Source organism: Ochotona princeps, chromosome 26 (genome assembly GCF_030435755.1).
Source record: "Ochotona princeps isolate mOchPri1 chromosome 26, mOchPri1.hap1, whole genome shotgun sequence".
NCBI lineage: Eukaryota > Metazoa > Chordata > Mammalia > Lagomorpha > Ochotonidae > Ochotona > Ochotona princeps.
The window spans coordinates 20248426-20270578 of record NC_080857.1 but is presented as its reverse complement, the minus strand read 5'-3'; the positions used below and the strand labels follow the sequence as shown (position 1 = coordinate 20270578).

General features: G+C 43.6%; 1 protein-coding gene across 6 annotated transcripts in view; it reads left to right on the top strand.

Moving 5' to 3' along the window:
* The window catches only part of RGS6 (regulator of G protein signaling 6), a 461403-nt gene that overhangs the window by 323513 nt on the left and 115737 nt on the right, over positions 1-22153 (top strand). For all 6 annotated transcript variants that reach the window (XM_058655286.1, XM_058655288.1, XM_058655287.1 and 3 more), the window contains exon 3: positions 7335-7434. In XM_058655286.1, the coding sequence (XP_058511269.1) occupies positions 7335-7434 (100 nt within the window). The remainder of the gene's footprint in view (positions 1-7334; positions 7435-22153) is intronic.

Sequence of the window (22153 nt, the reverse complement as noted above, 5' to 3'; positions counted from 1 at the left end):
TGAGCCAAACCAAAGCCAGGAACCAGGAGCTGCTTCTGGGTCCTAAGGCTTTGGACCATCCTCAACTGCTTTCCTAGGCTGCAAGCAAGGAGCTGGATGGGAAGTGGAGCAGCCAGGACAGGAACCGGCGCCCATATGGGATCCTGGTGCATGCAAGGCGAGGACTTTAGCCACTAGGCTACCGTGCCAGGCCTTCCATGAACTTTTTGAAGTCACCTCATATCACATGGGCTCTAGCATATAAAATGGATCAGGAAGGGACCGAAGCCTACCCTGTAGACTGTTAGGGGAGTTCTTCATTGCCAGATCTTTATTGTACAGGGTGTAAAGGGGTTAATTCAAGCTTACTTTTTGTCGTCTCTCCCTCTGATTCCATGTGCCATAGAGGCTGGAGAAGCCAGGACCCTCTTCCCATCTGGCTGTGCAGGTCACTGTAGCCATGTGGCCCCCTTTTGGCCTGACAGTTGAGCACCATCTGTTAGGGTCTGCTGAAAGGAGTAGGCTTTTTATTCAAAAAAGGAATGATGCAGCTGGAGGACCCTACCTCGTTGTTACTACTTCAAACCAGCAGGTTATGCCAGGAGCTAGGAATACCCCGAGAGAACCACCACGATGATGCTTCTCATGGAACTGCGACACAACAGCAGGTCAGCCACCATCTGCCTACAGACTACCTGCTAGTTGGAAGATACAAACTCATGTTTGCAGCTTGTGGTTTTTTTTTTTTTTGCATGTTATTATCTCCCATAAAAGCATCCTGAATGATACAGTGATTCAAATGTTAAGTGTAACCACAAATAACAGTCGCTTCTATCACTGTCATGGAGTGTGGACTCCCAAATTTCTCTGCATGTTGTTGAGTGGAATGGCAAAAGAGGTGAGGGGATCTTGACAGTGGCTTTTCCTGGTGCTCGCGGGTGGAATTTCTTAGTGTTTTCCCCCTCTAGGCTCTTTGGAAGCTGGATTGGCTGTGCTGTCCCTACTGTACCCTTAACCGTGAACCTCGATGCTGGATCCTTCTGAAAAGCATTAGTCTTTAGTGATGGTGAGCAGATTCTTTGACCTGTTGCTGTAACTGTAGAAACAGACAGTGCTCCTGGCTCTGCCTGGGCACTCCCTACATGTCCACTCACCCCATCAGTGAACCTGAAGACACTCAAAGATAGCAGCGTTTGTCAGAATGAAGCAGAGGAATGGCCTAGTTCTCTAAAACACACACGGGGCAGAGCGTGCTCCGTGATGCGTGTAGAGTATGTATTAAGAAAGATGATTGCCGTTGGCTGCCTCTGATTCCTGCCTCAGGGCTGTGCGGTGGCGTCCGAGCACAGTCATTTTCACTCTGTTTCAGACCCCGAAGCAGGAGGGGACTCTAATGAATGCAGGAGCTGCAGTGGCAGTCATTAGAAGCTAGAAATAGGCAGTGGATTGCCAAGTCAGGAAGACGTCCTTCATGCCTGAGCACACATCTGCCCTCTTTGCTGAAGTTGTGCTGGATCATTTAAATTCTTATGTGTTTGAAAGAGAGAATGAGAATATGACTCTCCTGTGCTGGTTCATTCTTTCCACTGGAACTGGGCCAGGCCAAAGCCAGGAGTCAGGGACTCAGTCCTGGACTCTTAAGTGGGTGGCAGAGACCAATTACTTGAGCCATTACCTGCCTCCCAGGGTGCTCAGTAGCCAGGATCTGGAATTGGGAACAACATGGGGACCAATACTTCACAGCCTTGTATTGGTTGTGGGCTACCCAAGTGGCATTCTAATTGCTGTGCCCATTGCGCCTCTACTCTGTGGTTTGCTTTTAGGATAAGGACACAACAGTTTGCCTATTATTAAATTTTTTAACCTCCACCAACAAAGCAAAAGGAGGAACGAAATAATTGAGTGATTGAATAATTCATTTATGCAAATTAAATGGAAACTTTATGCTCTGTTGAAAATACCATTCATATGATCAGAGACAAACAGTCCTAGGTTGGTCAAGAAGGCTCCTGCCAGAGCTCCTGGGGCTGTGTGTGTCTGGCTTCAGCTGCCTTCTGTCCCATGTGGTTCCTAAAGCCATCAAAACTCCGTGGTCCTGCCCCAAACCTTCCCCTGAGTAATGCATCTTAGCGCAAGGGACGATTGTACAGGAATCTGCCTAGGGTCAGGTGCAACACACAGAATAAGAGCCTTGAGACCTGGTCACCTGTCTTGCCCTTTGCTTACAGACATAGTTTTGTACTTGTCAAGCCAGAGAAGTCTTTCATACTTTGGGAACTTTGCAGCCAGGCCTGTTACTACTGGGACAATGAATGGAAAGTTCAGAGAAGTTCAGCAGCATGTATGTGCTCAACACAGCAAGTCAAGGAAGCCAACACTGGCAGGTGTCTGGGGAGCTCAGACCAGGGTCCTGCCTGCTGCCCTCCGTGGCCTTGGAATGCAAAGAGGGCTGCTTCTCTGTACTCCTCTCTCATGGCCTGGACTGTCACCCTATTCACTGAATTCTGGCTCCCTCTTCATGATTTAACACACACACACACACACACACAAAACCACTCTGTGCTGTTGTCACTCCGATTTCCTTGCTGTCAGGAGGAGAGGTGTGCCTGTGTGTAGGTTCTGAGCCCTGTGCTTTTCGGAGAAAGGTGTCATCCTGCTTGGTGTAGCCCATCCAGGCAGAACCTGCTGAGCCGGCCAAGTGGTTTCTCTACTTCACTCGCCTGTCAGATACGAGCCACCTGCTTGTTGCCTGGAGCAGTGACACTTCGGTTGAGACATGCTCCCCAGTGGTCCAGCTTCCTATGCAAGGATGTCAGAGAATTGATATTTCCGTTCTTTACGAATAAAAGGTGCCAGAAGTTAGCTGGAATGGAACAGTCAAACAATGCAAGTGTATTCCTTCTCTCTCTCCGCATCCCCAGGAGCTGTGCTCTACTGGTGGAAATATACTTGCAGACCCATTGAACTAAGAGAACTCTGTGTAGCAAGATGGTGGTGATTACTGCGCAGAAATACATCCTGGGACAGCTGAGGGTCTGGTTATCTGTTCTGATTTCTCTGTGTCCTCCTCTACCCCTTTAGGACTGTAGGAAAATTTCTTTCATGAAAATGGTGTTAAATACCCCGTGTCTGAAAAGGACGTTGGTGATCACTAATGAGGCTAGAGATGAATTTTTAGTTTCCTGATCTATAATGCAGGAAGATAATGATCTCCTGCCTATGAGAAATATTTATACAGGCTCTTAGAACTGTAACAGGCTGGCATTGTGGCTTAGCAGGTGGCATGGTTGTAGTCCCAGCTGCTGGAAAGTGCCCTGAGGTCTACATTAAATGTGGCCCTAACCTTGGTTTGTGTCCCTGAGACTAGATACCTGATACCTGGACTAGCCCAGGTATCAGCCAGACATTGGGGCATTTGCTGGGTTCATCTCTCAGAGAATTATCTTCCAGGATGCGCCCCTATTCCTAACTCCAACAGTGACATAACCCAGAGAAGGCTTGTAGCCAGCCTTTCCAAGTATCTGGAATAGGAAGTGAGCTGTAGATGTAACAAACCGAATGTGGACATGGGAATCAGAGCGACTTAGGTAGGAATCCCATTTGGCCACTTCTTAGCTATGTGTCCTTAGATAAAGCACTTTGTCTTTATTGGCATCCATGTCAACATTTGTATTCAGTAACTTTAAAAATTGAGGGATATGTTAGTTAATAGGCTTAAAATAACCAAGGCATTTTGATCATAAAATAGATGTTCTGAAAATGCGTGTATTATTTTTTATGAGCTCTTGGAACTCCACCTGTGACATCTGTTCACTCAGGAATTCTCCAGAAACCATTATAAGGAATTTCAAGAGAATTAGCAAATCATATTGTAGCGGGGCATGCGTCAGAATGGACCACAGCTGTTGAAAGTTCAGCACAGCTGTGATGCCAGTGACCTGTTGTCGTTTTTTCAGTAGTGATGGATGATATAAACTGAATATGTACATTCTTAGAAAGGGTTGAGTCCAAACGTGCTCCAATACTAGGAGTCATTGATTCTGATCGTCCAGTATCTGTTTTTAAAGCCCTGTTGTATCATAATCTTCCTACAAATTGTCCCACACTGAGTGCCATTTGATGGCAAACAGGTATCTGTTGCCGAGGAGTCTGCAGATGGGCTGAGAGAGGGCTGATCTGAAAATGAGTTCAGTCCCATTTGCTGAAGATGGCTCTCCTCTCCTTGGGTGGACAAGTACCCGAGCCATGTTCTTCTGACGCTTAAACAGCAGAAGGCATGAGAAGACATCAAGCATGACCATATAACTGCATTGCAAGCATCTGCCCATGTCCATTCTGTAATGAATGTCCCTGAAGCTGAGCAAGTCCTATGGCCAGTCCCACTGTTGAAGCGTAAATGCTCAGCTCCCATGAAGCTGTCATGGGAGAGACTCTGGGATGTTTCACTGTTGTAGCAGAATCAGGAATTGGAGACCAGTAATTGATTTTGCCCCATCTCTGAGGTTGTAAACTCTTGCTGACATAGAGTCCCCTTTCTGGTTAGTGGAGAGGAAAATTCGTTATGATCCAGTTGTAACTCCAGAAAAGTTTAGACTTGTTAATACACTGTGGGATGGGCCCGGTGGCATGGCCTAGCGGCTAAAGTCCTCGCCTTGAAAGCCCCGGGATCCCATATGGGCGCCAGTTCTATTCCCGGCAGCTCCACTTCCCATCCAGCTCCCTGCTTGTGGCCTGGGAAAGCAGTTGAGGATGGCCCAATGCATTGGGACCCTGCACCCGTGTGGGAGACCCGGAAGAGGTTCCAGGTTCCCGGCTTCGGATTGGCGCGCATCGGCCCGTTGCGCTCACTTGGGGAGTGAATTATCGGACGGAAGATCTTCCTCTCTGTCTCTCCTCCTCTGTGTATATCTGGCTGTAATAAAATGAATAAATCTTTTAAAAAAAATACACTGTGGGATTTCCTGTTTTATGAATAAGACTTCTTAGTGGTCAATTGTATGCAAAGCAGCTAAAATTGACAGAGGAGCCCAGTATCACTTTCAAACACCACCATCCAATATGGGTGCCAGCTCATGTCCAGCTGCTCCAATTCCCATCTACCTCCATGATTATGGCCTGGAAAACCAGCACAGTATGGCCCAAATTTTTGGGCCCCTACATCCAAGTGGAAGACCCAGAAGAAGTTCCTGGCTTCAGATCAGCTCAGCTGCAGCCATTGCAGCAATTTGGGAAGTGAAACGAGAGGGAAGATCTCTGTTTCTGTCCCTCCTTCTCTCTATAAATCTGCCTTTCTAATAAAAATAAATCTTTTTAAAATGGCCCATGAGAGAAAGGAGGTGTGGGAAATTCTGTGAAATGTTTCAAATTAAGCCCAGAGCTGCAGACACTGGAGATTACTGCCATCTAGTGGTCACTCAGGGTCCATCTGAATTAAATTACTGGTTTCTCTCCAATTCTTAATAGTTTTTCTGGTCGTTTCATAGACACCATCTACATGACTGATTCTTCTGGTTTTATTTATTTTAAAAGTTTGTTTAGTTATTTGAAGGAGCTACAGAGAGAGACATACGGAGATGGTGGAAGGCAAGAGAAAGATCTTGCATTACTGGATCATTCCCCAGATGGCTGCATGGCCAGGACTGCAGCTCCATCAGCCAGGGTCTTGGAGTTAGCTTGTTGATTTAAGGTGGACAAAACACAACAAATATGCATGGTTGTATTCAGTCATCAGCATTTTGGGGAATTACCCCTACCACAACTTAGTCCACTCTACCCTCATTGATATACCTCACTAAATTTTAGTTTTATCATCTGAAAAAAAAATTGAATAATGGAGTTGATTTGATGAAGTCATCCTGTGATTTAAACATAATAAAATGTGTAGGCACTATATGCACATGGTAAGGCCTTATTCTTTTTTTTTTTTTTGGCTGTGACAATTATGATGATGAGGTTGTGCTCTGTCCTAACTTTGTCTCTAACTTGTAATCCATGTTTTCTGAACAAGTTATTCATAGTGTGTCCTTGAGCAAATCGCTTTGCCTCACACTGCTGTGGTAGTATTTTAGACTAGATGAGCCACAGCTTTCATTTCTAGTCCATTAAGAACTCTATTGTGGGGAAATTCAGAGAGTCCATTCTAGGGTTTCAAAGATTCCTTTACTTAGGGTTAGAAACTTGTGATCATGGTAAGTGTTCTCCACTGCTCCAATTTCTTCTCCCTCCGCAAGGTGGAAGATCTCTATCTTTGTTACAGATTTATCTGCATCCAGTTCTGAAGATTTTTGTCCTTCAAATATTTAGTCACGAATTGATTTCCCAGCTCAGGCAGCTTCATACTTCTTATTTCTTCCCCACTCCCTGTTCTGCTTTACCTGGCTCCAAGCACAGCCTGTATCACCCCGTGGTCTTTCTCTAACAGTGTGGTCCTCCTTCAGGAGGAGAGGATGTTGTTTTTGGCAACCTCGGGCGTGACTTACAACAGTTGACACTCACAATCACTGGGATCCATTTCCAACTTCTTTATATCAGGATTCTTTTTTTTTTTATTTGTTCTTTTCTTCTTTGATCTGGGTCTCCTGGTATCCTTTTCTAGTCCTAAAGGCAGTCCTTACTTTACTCCCAATGGCTGTAGGTTAGTACAGGTTAATACTCTCCCTTGAGTGATAGGAAAATTGATGTTTTAGAAGAATTAGATATAGCAATGATGTCACTTATATGTAAACCCAATTTTTGAAAAGGAAAGGATTTAATCTCATGCTTTGAATTATATGTTGGGTCCCCTACAGAATCTTCATGTTTTTTTCTCTCCTTCCCTTGTTGAGCTGATGGTTTGTTCTTATAGAAAATGCTCTGTGCTCTTTTATGTCGCCTCTGATCCTAACAACCAGTGCTGGAGTGCTGGTCCATAGGAGATAACCTGTGTTGATTGACTAAGTGAGGGATTTTTCTTGACATATTTTCAAGTTTTTATTTTATTTGAAAGAAACAGAGATATTGCGTCAGCTGAGTTGTTCTGTAAATACTTGCAACAGCCAGAGGTAGGCCAGGCTGAGACTGGGAGCCTGGTACTGTGTTCAGATCTCCCACATTGGGGCCCAAGTACTTGAGACATAACCCCGTACCACCTCCAGGAGTTCATGCACAATGACAGGAAGCTCGAGTCAGAAGCAGAGTCACAGTATGAAATTGGGCTCTCCAGAAGGGTGTGGGGATCCAAAGCAGAATCCTCATCTGCCCCCTTTCTTGACAATTAGTGCTGGCATCCATGTTTAGACATTTAGGCTGTTTACACATGTACTGTTTACTATTATTTTGTGCAGGGAAAGTAATAATACTCCTTCAATCTCTTTCAGATTGAAGATATCATTACAAAGATGCAAGATGACAAGACCGGGGGTGTGCCCATCAGAACTGTCAAAAGCTTTCTCTCCAAGATCCCCAGTGTTGTCACAGGTAACACACTCCTTATAAGGTGTTTATGAAAATTGGAACCTGCTATGGAAGAGTTGTGAAGTATAGTTTGTGACCTAGGGCGTGTCTAGGAATCTCTGACTAGCACAATGAAATGGTATGACTGGCATTTAATTCGGTGGTTGAGTTGCTACTTGGGGCATATATTTTCCATATTGGAGCACCTGACTTTGAATCATGACTCTGTTCCCAATTCTAGCTTCCTGCTAATGTACACCCTGGAGGACAGCAGATAGTGGCTCAAGTAGTTGGTGTCTGCCATCCGCTTAGGGGGCCTTTGAGTTCCACACTCATTATTTTGTTCTGGCCCTACTCCAACTATTGTGGGTATCCAGAAGTGAATCAGCAGCTGGAAGATATCTATCTCTTTTAAATAAATTTAACTGTATTTCGAATTGATTTATTGGAGGGGCACAGAGAGAGAGAGAGAGAGAAACTCCCATTTACCAGTTCATGCCTTAAATACCCACAATAGTTAGCGGCTGGGCCAGTCTGAAGTCAGGATCCTGAAATTTGATGTGTGTCTTTCCTGTGGGTGCCCAATTGCATGAGCACTCGTCACCACCTTTCAGGATACGCATTGACAGGCAGCTAGAGTCAGGAGCCAGAGAGGGGAATTGAACCCAGATACTCCGATGTGCAGCAAGGGCTGCTGAATTGCTACGCTAAATTCTTACCCCTCTATCATGTTTCTCACCTTGAGTCCCATCCTGGTCTTGTTCTCTAGGAAGAAGGTACGCTTTGCTAATCATTAAGCATGGCTTCACCATTTCCAGTCCTTTTAACATGTTGACATGGAAAGCTTCAGGGATAAACAAACCCATTAATAAACAAACCCATTTGCAGTTGGGTCTAAGGAATCATACTCGAGCCCAGAAAGAGTAAAGAAATTAATTTAAACAAGTTTTAAGGAATGTTCTTAGCAAATCTTTGGCTCAAATTCTGAAAAGCACTTGTGGGTTTTTAAACTCACTTTGCTTGAGTTCCTGCAAAGAAGGGTTCAAAAATATTTTTCTCCTTTTCGTGATGTATGTTTTATGTTTGAATGTATTTCTTTTAAAAATCTTTGTGGAATACATTTTTAAAGTGTGGGTTAGGCCAATATTGTAGCACAGTTATTTTTGCTCTTCACCTGGGCAAATAGATAAATAAACTCTGATCTATTCAAACTCAACAGCTAAAACAGGTGAATTCTTGATACATGTAGCAGCTCAATGAGTCTCACAACCATTTTTTTCTGAATGAAAGAAGCCAGTCTCAACAGGATACATACTGTACCATTCTATTGACATGCCATTCCAAAAGAGACAAAGTGAAGTGATGGAGAGAGGATGGGTGCTTACCAGGGACTGAGAGTTGAAGGAGATATATGACTAAGGGAATAGCATAAGGGAGTTTTATAAGGCAAAAGGACTTTGTTGTATCCTAATCATGATGGTGGTAATATGAATCTGTCAATACTTGGGTTAAGCTTCACAGAACGGTGAGTAAGTGAGTGAGACACACACACAGAATGATTATCGATATTAATATAATACAACTGAAAAAGCAAATAGAGTCATCAGTATCTCAACTTACTGAATTACCAACTGTTTCATCTCACATTTATAAACATTTCTCATATTTGTTGGAGCTAGAAATCCAACACCAGGATACTCTCATCCTTGGGTTCTGGTGAGGTGTTTTTGCAAGTGGCAGACTGCTTCTCTTTGTATTCTCACCAAACAGATGGAAAACTAGGTGATTTTCTTACCTTTTATAAAAAAGACACTAATTTCAATCATGAGAGCTTGAGTCTCCTAAGTGACTTCCAAAGCCCCTACCTCCAAGTCGGCAGGTTGGGATCAGATTCCCATGTGTGAGATTTGTGGAAACCAGTATCTGTAACAGGACAAAATATTTGGATAATGAAGAATGCTTGTATTGGTTGTTCTCTAATTTTAACTTCTATTTAATTGAACTAGCCATTATATTGTTGGATTTTATTTGACAATATCTTGTTTGGGGGGATTTGAATCTATTTTCATGGAGAGATTTGGTTGATGGTTTTTCTTACCATCATTAGTGGTTTGGGGATCCAACTTATGCCAGCCTCATAAGATGTACCATACAGTACCCCACTTCAATATTGCACTGTTTGAAAAATAACTTTTATCATTTGACTGTTTACTGGATGTTTGCTCTTTTCTAAGTACTGATAGGCACTTGAGATTTAGAAGTAAATAAAAGTAAAATGTCTTTTATCATGGAATTTATATAAAATATAACATTTATATAAAAATAAGAGATAATGAGTAAGGAAGTTTCCCAGAATTTTGAATAGGGATAAGGACAGAGGAGACGACACACGAGTCAGGCAGTGCTGCAGTGCTGCAGATCTGGAATTGGTGCTCAAAAAAGTCAACTCTGAACGGGTGATATGTTAGTGAAGATAGAAAGGAAATGAGGATTGGGTCACATGAAAACTGAGAGGAAGAGCATTCCAGAGAGCTAGTGTGAAATACGCAGCGCAGGAGTGGCCCTGGTTATGGAAGGACCATGAAGAGGGAGCCGGAGTAACTGCCGAAGGTGAGGAGAGAGATAGGAAGAGTCAAGTCAAAATGACAGTGGTCTTGTGTGTTCATTATTAGGCCATGTGCATGGCACCAAACACTCTGAATCACCTTTCAAAGTTATCACATTACTGTGTTCAGAAAACTCTGGTAAAGGGGTGAGGACTGGGGACTTCAATGCCAGACAAGACGACATTGTAAAAACGATGCCTCGCTCTCAGCTGTCAGCATTGGAGCTGTATGAGGTGGTCAGCTTTGAAGGTCAAACACAGCATTGGGGGATGGGTGAGATGTAGAATATAAGAGAAGGCACTCTCAGGCTCTGGGTTACACTCTCAGGCTCTAGCAGCTGGAAGAAGGATGTTCTTCGAGAAAGGATGGATAGGAGGTAGAGGCTATGCTTGTTTGGCCGGAGGGTAAGAAATCAGAGAGACTGATGAGAGCTTCAGCTGGAGGTGATGAGTAGACACTTGATTATGTGAGTCTTGATTTTAGGGATTATCTGAGTTTGGAACATGATGTCAGCATGCGGTTGGTTTTTAGAACTCTGAGACTAACGAGTTCACCAAGGGAGAAGCACCACTAGACCACACGGTCCAAGGTTGGAGATTCGGGGTATTCAGTGTAGAGGTCAGGGAGAGATTATGTAATCAGCAAAAGAAACTGAGAAACACGCACAGAAAAGAAGGAAAATCAGAAGGGCGCAGGTTTCAAGGAGGAATAGAATGATCTACTTTTTCAAGTGCTGCTAATCAAATAGACTAAGGGTTCAAGGTCAACACTTGGATTTCACAACTTTGAGTTCACTGTTGATAAGTGCATGTCCTGTGAAATACTGGGGTAAGTCAGTGAAGTAGAGTCTAGGTAGAAGAGAAGAATGATTTGGAGTAATTAGTATAATTTATGCTTGAAAGAAATCTGTCGAAAGAAGACCCGTGGAAGTATCTAGAAGGATTCCTTAGGTTAGAGCACAAGGTATTTAAATAGTATGAAAGCAACAATATGTATGACGGGAATGACTCAATGCAAGGGTATCTCAAAAAGCTATGGAAAACAGAATTAAAAGGTAAAATTATTTTACAGAAACAAAATTTTGGAACTCATGCATATGTATGTTCTTCGAACAAGTTCCTGAAAAAAATGAATTTTGTGAGGAAAAAACTATGTGCAGATCACAATTGCTTTCGCACCCAAATGAGCTCATGTTTTCCATTTTCCACAAACTTCCTGAAGTGCCATTGTAGAGGGGGAAAAGTGGTTAATGAAGGGAGGAGACGTTAAAGAAAATATGTCAGTATCTAAAAAGAGGATTGAATCTGCTTCATGGACCTGCAAGGAGCTGTAGCTAGAAATATTTCCCATTCATTCATGTGGAAAGGGGAGCCCTAACTGATGCCCAGTATTCAGAAGCAGTAAGAAGGTGTGATGGGAGGTGGTGAAGCTTGTGGGGTTCTTTTCTAATTGCCACTATTTTCCTAAAGTGGGAAACAAAAGAGATAAAGATGTTGAAGATTGGGGAGAGGTTAAAAACTGTTCAGTAGCTTGCCAGGGAGTAAAGAGATTGATTGGACAAAGAAAATTGAGTTTTGATTGCTAGGCAGTATTAAGGGACCTCTTAGGATTATTAATATTTATGAATTTAAAAAGAGATCATTCTTTCTCCAGCCACATTTAGCTCTGTGGATTTGGGCATCTATCAGGCAGAAAGTTGGACGTAATTAATGCTTTAGCAAGTATGAAGACTATGATGAATCGAGAGAGGCAAGAGAGCCACTGAGATGATTGACCATTACATTTTAAATGAGTGAGGAGGAAAGTGAGAACGCTGGGCAGATAATGAATAGTAACAGTGCTGGTTACCATAAGGTGGAAGTCAAATGGCAAAGAATTTTAGAGTTGAAGGTTAAACTAAAAACATTGGAGGTATAGAAGGTACTGGGTGGATGGCTGAGTGTTTATTAAGACTATGGATAGATTGCGTGGGCGAGACATCAGATATAGTCTGAAAATAAGGGATTGAGATTGGATTAGTCATCTGAAATGAGGAATCGGGGATGGACAGGCTGTGATGTTAGAAGGCTGAGTTGTATAGTAATTGAAATAATTGGTGTTGGAGAGATGTTTGGTTTTGATTTAACATATTTGTGGAATTAAAGGCAGACGCCTAAGGATAAGTAAAATGACTGGCAACACTGGCCATGGGTGGTTTAATCTGGCAGAGTAGGAGCCAAAGCCTCCAGGCTTTTTTTAGAGTAGGGGGAGGGAATGAAGATAATCTGGAAAAGCCATGAGAAGGAAAGAGGTACCCCCTAGGTCACCGTCATGAGGAAGTGAGGCAGGGATGAGAAGTGAAGTCATCTGATTCCTGATTCCAGCTACCCGGGAGACCTGAACTAAGATCCTGCCTCCCAGCCTCAGTGTGGGCCCAGCCCAGGCTGCTGCGGGCCTGGAGAGAAGGGAACCAGCAGATGGGAGCTCTTTGTCTCTGCCTGACAAATAAATTTTTAAAATAAAGTGTAAGATGCGGAGTCGTGAAATGCCCACCTCCTCCTGCTCCAGGAAGCTGCCATAAAAACCAAAGGCAACAGTGACAATCATATGCAGGGAGTCACCCTGGGAAAGAACTAGCTGTGAAGGCTCATCGCCCTCCTCTCTGGTGACTCCACTGAGTGGAAAATCTCACTGACGTACACAACTCATCCCCAAGGCAACAAAAAGAAGTACTGTTGGAGATCTACAGCAAATAAACTAACAGAGAAATAGGCAATTGTATACTCATCTGATTCAGATGAGTCTGGGAGAGTTGGTCCCAGTTTCTAGGAGAGAAACTCTAAAGGTTTCAAAACATAATGAGAAGGTTCCAGAACAAGAATGCATTTGCCCAAAAAAAGCAAAAATGCAAATACTGTCTAAGGGAAACATATGTAGATCTGTCAAATATAGATTTAAAAAAAATTTGTGAGGAATGAAGGTAGGAATGAGAGGTAAAGTATAATTATAAGCAGAGCAGAAAAAGTTTTCTAGAATTTATAGGTGACGCCAAAGATTCCAAGCAAAATCTCCCACTTGACTGTCTTTTAAGCAGACGTTTTGGTGCATTTATTCATAACATTCTCTGCATGTTGGTGCCTGTTAGCTGGAGTCAGAAAAACAAGAGGAGGTTGTGTCATGACCTTCCATCTTACAGTCTATTCTAGAATTTTGAGCAGAGGAGACAGAGAGCCCTCATCTACTGGTATACTCCCTAAATGCCTACAACAGCCTTGGCTGGACCACGCTGAAGCTGGGAGACAGAATCTCCATCCAGCAGGCATCTGGAGTCAGGCTCTGAACCCAGGCACTATAATTAGGATGTTGATGTCTTCATCGCTGTATTAACGGCTGAGCTAAATGCCTATTCTTCCCTCCATCTTACAGTGTCTTAATTTTATCATACCTCTTAATTTTATTTGACGAATTATAGTAGGACCCATACAGCACCTAGACTCAACAGTCTATTTCAATCACCTGTCCTGAAAATAAAACTCCCTTTCCTATCACATCATATCCTCTTCTTTGTCTTTCTGATCTTTGAATGTCTTTTGTGCTGTCATTGGTTTGACCTTTATATTTAAATAAATACGTTTAATGAGAGTAAGTAAGACTCAAATTGATCTCGCCTGAATTGAGTAAAGGAGGTGCATTGTGCAAGGGCTGGAGGAAGTTATGAGTTTGAGACCAAACACAAGATCAGCGTAGCTGGCGCTTGAGGGTTTGAAGAATTATTTCAACGTTGCTGCCCCCCAGTGGAGACCATAGGAAATTAAGTCCGAAAGATCTTTTTTTTTTTTTTTTTTTTTTAATCAGATTTAAGAGATTTGGGAGTCATTCAAGTCTCAGAGGCAGGGAACTCCAGGGACTTGACAAAATACCACAGTTGGCATATATTTATCCATCATCTATGTTAGTCCATCCTGTTGCTCACTGAAGATATACCTGCATTTCCTGTGCATTTTGAGTTTGAAATTTTGCCCATCTAAGGGAAATCCTCTCCACTTCTCAGATCAGGAACTCGAAGTTTGTTAATGACATCAGACTCAATACACTGAGGGTCATATGGGATAAAGGAGGAGGTATTGAGCTTATCCACAAAACCCATCAACTGTTTCTGTACTTTTGTTTGAAACTCTTGTTTTGTATATTCTACCAAGTATTCTCATTCACATGCTATTCACTCAACTGTTCTCACACAAATGAGATCCATTTAGCTGTACAAATGGTACCCACTCAGTTGTTTTCATACAAATCTTATCCTAGAAATTGTAATCCTAAACTCGCTGACCCACTGGTGAGCATGAGAGCTGCGAAAAGGAGCAGACCAGGCTGGGCAGGGCTACAACACCTGTTGGCCCGCATGTAAGCTGGATCAGAGACAAGTCGGGCTGGGTGGAGAGACAGAGACAGAGAGTTTGATCTTCCACCTGCTAGTTTACCCCACAGGTGGCTACAACAGCCAGGACTAGACTTACTGAAGCCAGGAACCACAGGCTTCGTCCTGGTCTTCCATGGGGGTGGCGGGAGCCCAAGCACTTGGGCCACCTTCTGCTGCTTTTCCCAAATGTATTAGCAGGGGACTGTCTCAGAAGTGGAGCAGCCGGGGTGCAAACCAGTGCAATAGGAGATGCCAGCATCGCAGGTAGCAGTTGTACCCTCATAAGTTAATTTTTGAAGAGGAATTCCAAAAATGCTCTTATCTGAGCTGACAATGGTAGGAAAGGGTGTGGCATCTGTGGAATTAACTTTGAATAAAGATGAACACTTACGCTGGAGTCGCCCTAGCAAGTATAACTCCACTATAGCACCTGTGAAGTACATGTGGCTTTGCCTTCTCCTTCTGAGTTTCATTTTAGTCACAACGTCCTGAAATCGTGTCAGGTTATAATTATGAAAGCACAGTGCACAACTCTGATGTTCTTGGCCTTTGTGTCATTAAAATCTTGTCCTAAACGTCTCGTTAATTCACCGTTTCCACATTTTTCCTAGTTAGATTTTTTTTATCCTTTGAGAAGAAATGCTAAATGGACAGAAGGAAGGGATGGATAGCTCATTTATTAAAAGTGAAAAGATACCACACAACCCTCTAACTGTATTCTGAAATTTCTTTTTAGACATTTCTGTAAAATTTTCTGTCTCAGAGTGAGATGAAATCTGAAGAGAATGAGATCCAGATTTATGGCACCTTTTCCAGAATTAGTATCTTCTTAAAACAAGAACTAGGAGATTAGGGTGGATACCACTCCCTGGAAAAAGGAGTGATGGCTTAGCAACAATGACTGTTAATTTCAAGGAACTGTTGCAGCCCTGAATTCCATGCATTAAAATGGCTGGCTGTGTTGCTGGTGGGAAGATTCTAGCAAATAGTGTGGCTGGCAGGAAGTTTATCCAAAGACTGTGAACATGGAGACCATTAATTTTCAGCTTAGCTCCTGCAGAGTTGATTTTGTTATTCTAGTCTTTTGGAAGCAGTGGTGACAGATGAAGCTTTAATTTATGAGACTACAAAACACTTTTATTGGCAGGTTAAAATAATTAAGCTGTGCAGTGTATATAGACATTGTTAAAAGCTGAAGCTTGGAATCCTTTTTGTATTTGATCTGAGTTATTCTTGGTCCTGAGACATCCTTTTCTAGCTCCAGGAACACCACTGGCTTAGAGTCTTCAATTCCACCCTCATATCTACCATGGGGGTTACATCCAAAGGGTTTTCTTTCCTTGAGAAATAATAATAGCAGAAACAGGTGTTGGGTTCCCACAGATAAGTTTTGTGGATGATCAATACTGCCTAAAACACCCCCACTGTTAACCTAGCTTATGCAAGCCAATTGCTGGTATACAGGGCGGTTTGGGGGTCCTACAAAGTCACTGTCTGGCTCTTTAACTCTTGCTGTAATACAATATCCGACCTTGGGTCATTTGCAAAGGAAACACTTATTTGGGTTCTCAGTTCTGTGTGGGAGCATGGTGCCTGCTTCTGCTCTGCTGGTGAGGCCCTCCTGCTATTTCAGGACGTGGTTGAGAGCAGAGACAAGCAGGCAGGTGTGGAAGGGAGGGTGGGGCTGGACGTGCCAGAGCGAATCATTGCGTGAGAAAGGCATGGATCCATTTGTAAGAGCTTTGCCCCCATGACACAAGCATCCCCTGTATGGGGTTGGGGGGAAAGGAACACCCCACGTTTAGACACATTTGTCACTGCGATAGGACTTCCAGAGCAAGATTTCCCAGTTCTAGCAGTTCCCCCTACTGAGGCCAGTGAACAGCATTCCAAGAAGATGACTGAGCGGTCATGATGGGTGATTAGAGGTGGGTTGTTGGCCCTTTGTCCAGCTACATTCTTGCTCGTCAGTGCTTCTGCCACCACACAGGAAGATAGAGAAGAATCTCCTGGGGATCAGAGGGCAGTAAGCAAGCTATCCCATTTGTATAAAGTTCAAACCCAGGCTAGATGAAGCAGTTACGTAGAGGCTATTGCGTATTTTGTTAATTACTAAAAATACAAACTTGGAGAGAGGAGATGGCTTAGATGCAGGGAGTAGTGTGGTACATGAGGGATCTTAAAGGTGCTTGTAAAGGTTTTATTTTGTGGAGTGGTAAGTGCCTGGCTGGTCATTTTGTGTTTTTAAGTGTGTGTACTTTCTACCTATAGACAGGTAGATGGCCATAGCTTTAGTTGCATATGGATTCATATGTGAGTGATGTCTTTAGCAATGCATTTTTTTTAGTTTACAACTGTTTGTGACCATACACTGTAAATACAACTGTGTAAAAATTGTGTATCCTTGCATGTGAGTGTGTGTGTGCATATAGATGGCTGAGGGTGAGGCAGAGATTGATTTTAAATGCACATAAAGTAAGGGGATATCATGAGATATAAGTAGATGGACACATTCACTTTTAGCAGCAGAGTGGATTCTGCTGTGTTTGCCAAACACAGCCTGATTATAAATGAAACTTTGGTTTTTAGCAGGTTTTTGGACTTCTGAAAATCATTCCAGCTTTTATATTTTCATTGGAGCTTATGCATGTATTACCCTGGGTGTTGTGTGTTTCACTTAACAATTCCAAGTTTGTGTAAGCAGATGTCCAACATGCTCCGTCCGACTGCTCACTACAGTCAAAGCCCAGTTACCCTGTTTTCTCTTGCCAACAGCCAGAAACAGGTGAGTCACCTGCTTAACACTGACACCCTTATGTATGGGTCACCAGTCCAGCTCCAAGTAAGACTGAAGGGAAGAGCAGAAAATTGTGTCTTCCCTGTGTAGTTCTCTCACTGAGTTCCTGCTGTTTCACTCCTCCAAGGTATGATCATTTATCCTCCTGGAGCAAACTAAGAACATACCTGTGGAACTGTCTGCCCCAAATCAGGCGCTAAAGGGGGAGAGGAGGCTGGTGTTGGGGCATAGCAACCAAGTTGTTGCGGGAAATACCTGCAGCTCTTATCTGAGACCCTATATTTAAGTCCCACCTCCACTTCCATCCAGCTAATACCCACCCTGGGACGCAACAGGTAAATGGCTCAAGTACTTGGGTCCTTGCTGCCCTCAAGGGAGACCCAGATGGAGTCTCTGGCTTCTGGCTTTGACTTGCCCCAGTCTTCAATGTTGCAGACATTTGGGGGGTTAACCAGCACGTGAAAGATCTCTCCTATGTCTCTTCCTACTCTTTGTCTTCCCCTACGTGTCTCTCTCTTTCTCTCTCTCCCTCTCTCCCTCCCTCCCTCCCTCTCTCCCTCCCTCCCTCTCTCTCTTTCCCTGTCTCTCTCTTTCCCTGTCTCTCCCTGCCCTTCCCTCTCCCTCTTCCTGTCACCCACTCCCCTTCTTTCTATCTCCTCCCTCATCCCTCTTTTTCCCTCTTCCTGTCCCCTGTTCCTCCCCGTCTCCTCCTCTCCCCTCCCCTTCTCTCCCTTCCCCCCTCTTCTTTCCTCTACCCTTCTCCTGCTCTCCCCTCCTCTCCTCTTCCTGACCCTTCTCCTCTCTCTTTTCCCTCCTCTTGCCCTTCCTCCTCCATCTCCCTTTCTCATCCTGTTTCTCAAATATATTTTAAAAGTCAAGAAGGGGACTGTCTACAGAGGCTTTCAAAATAACATAGCACTAAATAGAAGTTGAGCTGCTTTGTCATCATGCAGTTGTAAGCCTGTTGGTTATGAAAATACTCCTCCCCTCCAAAGTGTGTAATTGATCAGATTTTAAATTATTGCAGGTGATTTCAAGTATATAATACACATATAATATTCATATTTAGAGTATTTTGTTACTTTAACAACAGCATCATATTCTGCCTACACCAAAAACGTGGAAATGCATCACATCATCCCCAACAAAATATCTTAATTGCATTTCCATGGGTTTTTTTTTCAACTTCCCTTACATATTTCAAACAAAGGCCAAGCTAATCCACACACTGCAGTAACTGTCAATGAGATCTCAAGACTGTTGCTCTCCATAGTTTGTGCCTTGATACTCGCCTCTGTCATCTTCCCCGTGGATTCTTTGAGTAGAGCAGTCCTTATACCTAGCTGCACAAGAAGTGTGACTTTGTCCGTTGCGACTTACCCCTATTTCTGTTAATAGATCCATTTTCTCAGAGTTGCCTCTGTCGTGCCAGGATGTCCATGATCTCGGGCAGGGAAGGTGCACAGCTCTTCAGCACCTCGGCCAGAGCATCTGGTCCTCTTCCCCAGAAGGTATCCTTTAGACAGGTAGGACCCTGGCCGCTACATGTGTCACTGCTGCCCCTGTTGACCCTGACCCGAAGGCCTCTTACATTCTGATGCCTGGACTGTACTTTCTAAGTTTGAATCCAGACTCTCCTGTGGCTGGCTGTCCTGGATACTTCATTCATTTGATTTTACTTTGCGGTTAACATGTGCGATCATTTGTTTAGAGCTATTAATAGTAGTACTTACCTCATACAGGTATTGGGAAGAGTAAATGAGTGCACATGTAATAACATTGAAAGTCACATCTTCCCCATAGTAAGAACATCTCCATGGCTAGTACTGGCAATGCTGTTAGGGTTCTCTGCTGAGCCTCACTGGTGCTTGGTGTTAGAAATACTTAACCTAATCAACTTACTTGCCTCAGCAGTGAGACATTGTGCTAGGTGACTCAGACCCATTTGTTAGGTCATTGTTTCCACTTCTATATCATGCCGAGAACACAGATGGCAGGCTAGGGTCTAGAGGTTTAGGACCTTGCTGGCTCCCTGCACTTCGCTTGAGGAGTAGGGTTGGGGGGATCACCATCTTAGATACCCAGATTTTGGCTCTATCCACTGTGCATGAGGTACCTGGACCCATTAGAGCTGCCTGCTGCCCACCTGCAGATTCCTTCCCTTCTTTCTTTTGCCCCATTCCTCACTGGACTGCTGTGCCCTGCAGCCCCCAGGACATGAATGAACTTTGAAGGCTGCAGTGCCATGGACAGGCTCCTGGTTTTTCTACTGGGTCCATCCTCAGACTGCCAGTGCAAAGTACCCTGGCTGTCTCCCTTATGAGTGACCAGATGTGATGAAAGAATTTATGTAAGTTAATTTATCCAGATGGTCCCCGATGACACCAGAGAAGCATTTTATAAAGCCCTCTTCAGCACCCAAGAGCCAGATTCTAGTGTCCATCACCAGATCCAGGAGCCTATCTCATGGTCCAGGCAATACTTGGAAGTGAATAGCCATGTGTGGTAACATCCTGAAGTGATGTCAATATTCACTTCCCAGAGGCCACCAATAATTTTCATTGTTTTGCTCATTTAGATACATTGTTGTTCAAGACTAAGAGAGGCATCCACAATGACACTGTCTGGATAAGCTGAATACCTTGTAAAAATTCATGAGACGCAAGTCTATCCCATGTGCATAAAATTGTTGGAGTCATGTTAATTAATGAGTTCATTGAATTAATGTGCATCAATTCCTCCACTTCAGTTGCATATCCTAAAATTAGCAATGAAAGTCAAGCTCGCATTTGAGGCTCAGGTCCAAGGAAAGCACACACTGAGTGGACAGACTTGTGTTAAAGATTGGCGAGCAGATAGTGGATGGAAGCAGTGAAATGTAGGAGAGTTGGGCGGGGAGCCCTTGAAGAGATGGATCTGTATAGTAGATGAATAACAAATAAAATGGAAGAATAGAAAGAGCCACAGGTCATAGCTGAAAGTGAAATCTCCCACATCTTCTAGAGCACCTGATGTTAGAGCTGCAAGTTTGCAGGGCAGGCTTTCAGTTTGGGAGACCAAAGACAAACAGTGACTCAAACACAGAAATTGAGACCCACGGAGGCTAAGCGAATCCCATGTTAGTCCGAGCTGCCTCCTGTGATAGTAAGTCATCTGCAGCAGATGCTGGCTCTCATCATCACAGTGATAAACACACACCTGGCTCAGGAGTCATAAAAGTTTTAAGAAAAACTGAGAGGAGGGGGGCAGTCCATCCTGGCTGTTGCCCCACCTATGGAGGCATGCAACAGGCAAGTCATAACATGGGTGAACAGCAGTAAGACTGCTGCTTCCCATCCACCCTGCAAGTCTCAGAACCATCCCTTGTGGCTCACCTGCTACTGTGAAACGTTCTGGAGAGAGGAGCCGGCCTCTTGGATGCTTTACTAGGCACCTGATCCTCCCTAGTAATTCCCCCCTGCATCTTCTGGTCCAAGTGTGCACTTGCTAAGGATGTAACCTCCAGTCTGCACAGCAGCTGCACCAAGGAAAAGTTGAGAACTCCCAAATGAGCCGCTGAAGCGGCTGTTTTGGAAGCAACAGCTAACATTACAAGTCCATTTGGCAGCGCTGCAAGCCTGCCCCACCGCACTTACAGCAAGTGGAGGCAAAAGAAGCTGTTTTCATAGGCCAAATAAGAATCGATGGGCTGCAGAGATAAGACTGCACACAGCGTGGGGGTGCTGATAAAACCTAGTCTGATACTATTTTATCTCCAGTTCACCTGCTAAGATGGGGCAGGTGTTTGGTTTTTTTTCTGTCTTGTCCTCCCTGAGATTTTCCAAGTTCCTCCTCCTGAGGATCTGTCACATACTGGTTCCTGCTTTTCTCTGACTGTTGGGGAACCAAGGACTAGCAGCAAATGCTCTGTGATGCAAAGTGGGAGTTGAGAATCAATGCATGTGGTGATCAGGTAGCTGAATAGGGCTCACCCTGGTCTGTCAGTCACATGCAGAAATACACAGGCTTGCCAATGTGCATACCCCCTCCCTCTCTGGAGAGTTTGGTGTAGATCCAGGTGTCAGTCATTGGCAAAGTTCCCCTGGTGAGAGTTGAGAGCCCTCTTCTTTTCAGATGAGGAAACTGAGACCCAGAGAAGTGTGCTGAACATCTGTGTCTTCACAATGGAACCCAGGGCTCTCCTGACTAGTGCAATGAATGTGTGGAATCTGGAAATTCACATGATAATCAAGACAGGTGATGCAGCTGACGCCTAGCCATTCGCTCACACTTGCAAAGTCACAGGCGAATGCATGGCCATGCAGGCTAATAACTGGCAGTCTGGTTCTTTTAATGTACCTTGCCCAGAGTGTGAGAAAGAGGAAGGAAGATTGATGAGCCCAGTAAAAGCATTGTTCACTGGGAATGCGCTCTGGAATGATTCTACGAATTACAGGAGAGCCTTAATAGGCAATAATTAAGTCTCCTAAAAATGGAGCCATCTTAAGTAGTGTCTGGTCACATGATTAGTCTAATAGACCTGAACCAGGAGCCTCTGTGACAGGATGTTTTAAAGACTAAGAGGAGAAAGAACAATGGTGAACTGGATTAAGGAAACTTTGGTCATTAAGTGAGCAACATTTAACCTGTGGTCTAGCCTCCTAACATTCATTATTTCCTTTTTTAAAAAGAGCCAGATCAAATTCTTGGACATGTTAGTTTGTGGCAGTAACATTATATCATATAAGAATCTAACCTCAATGTCCCTTAATTTTTAAAAACATTTAAAGAACAAAATTGGGGTATAGTTTCTGTAAAGACCATTCCTGTTCATTTTGAAGAGTGCAGAAGCTTCAAACACATGCAAAAAACATTGGAAAATCATCTTGTAAATCTCAACAGCATTCTGAGGCATTAAATACACATCATTTTTTAAAAGGGATTTATTTAATTTGATTTGAA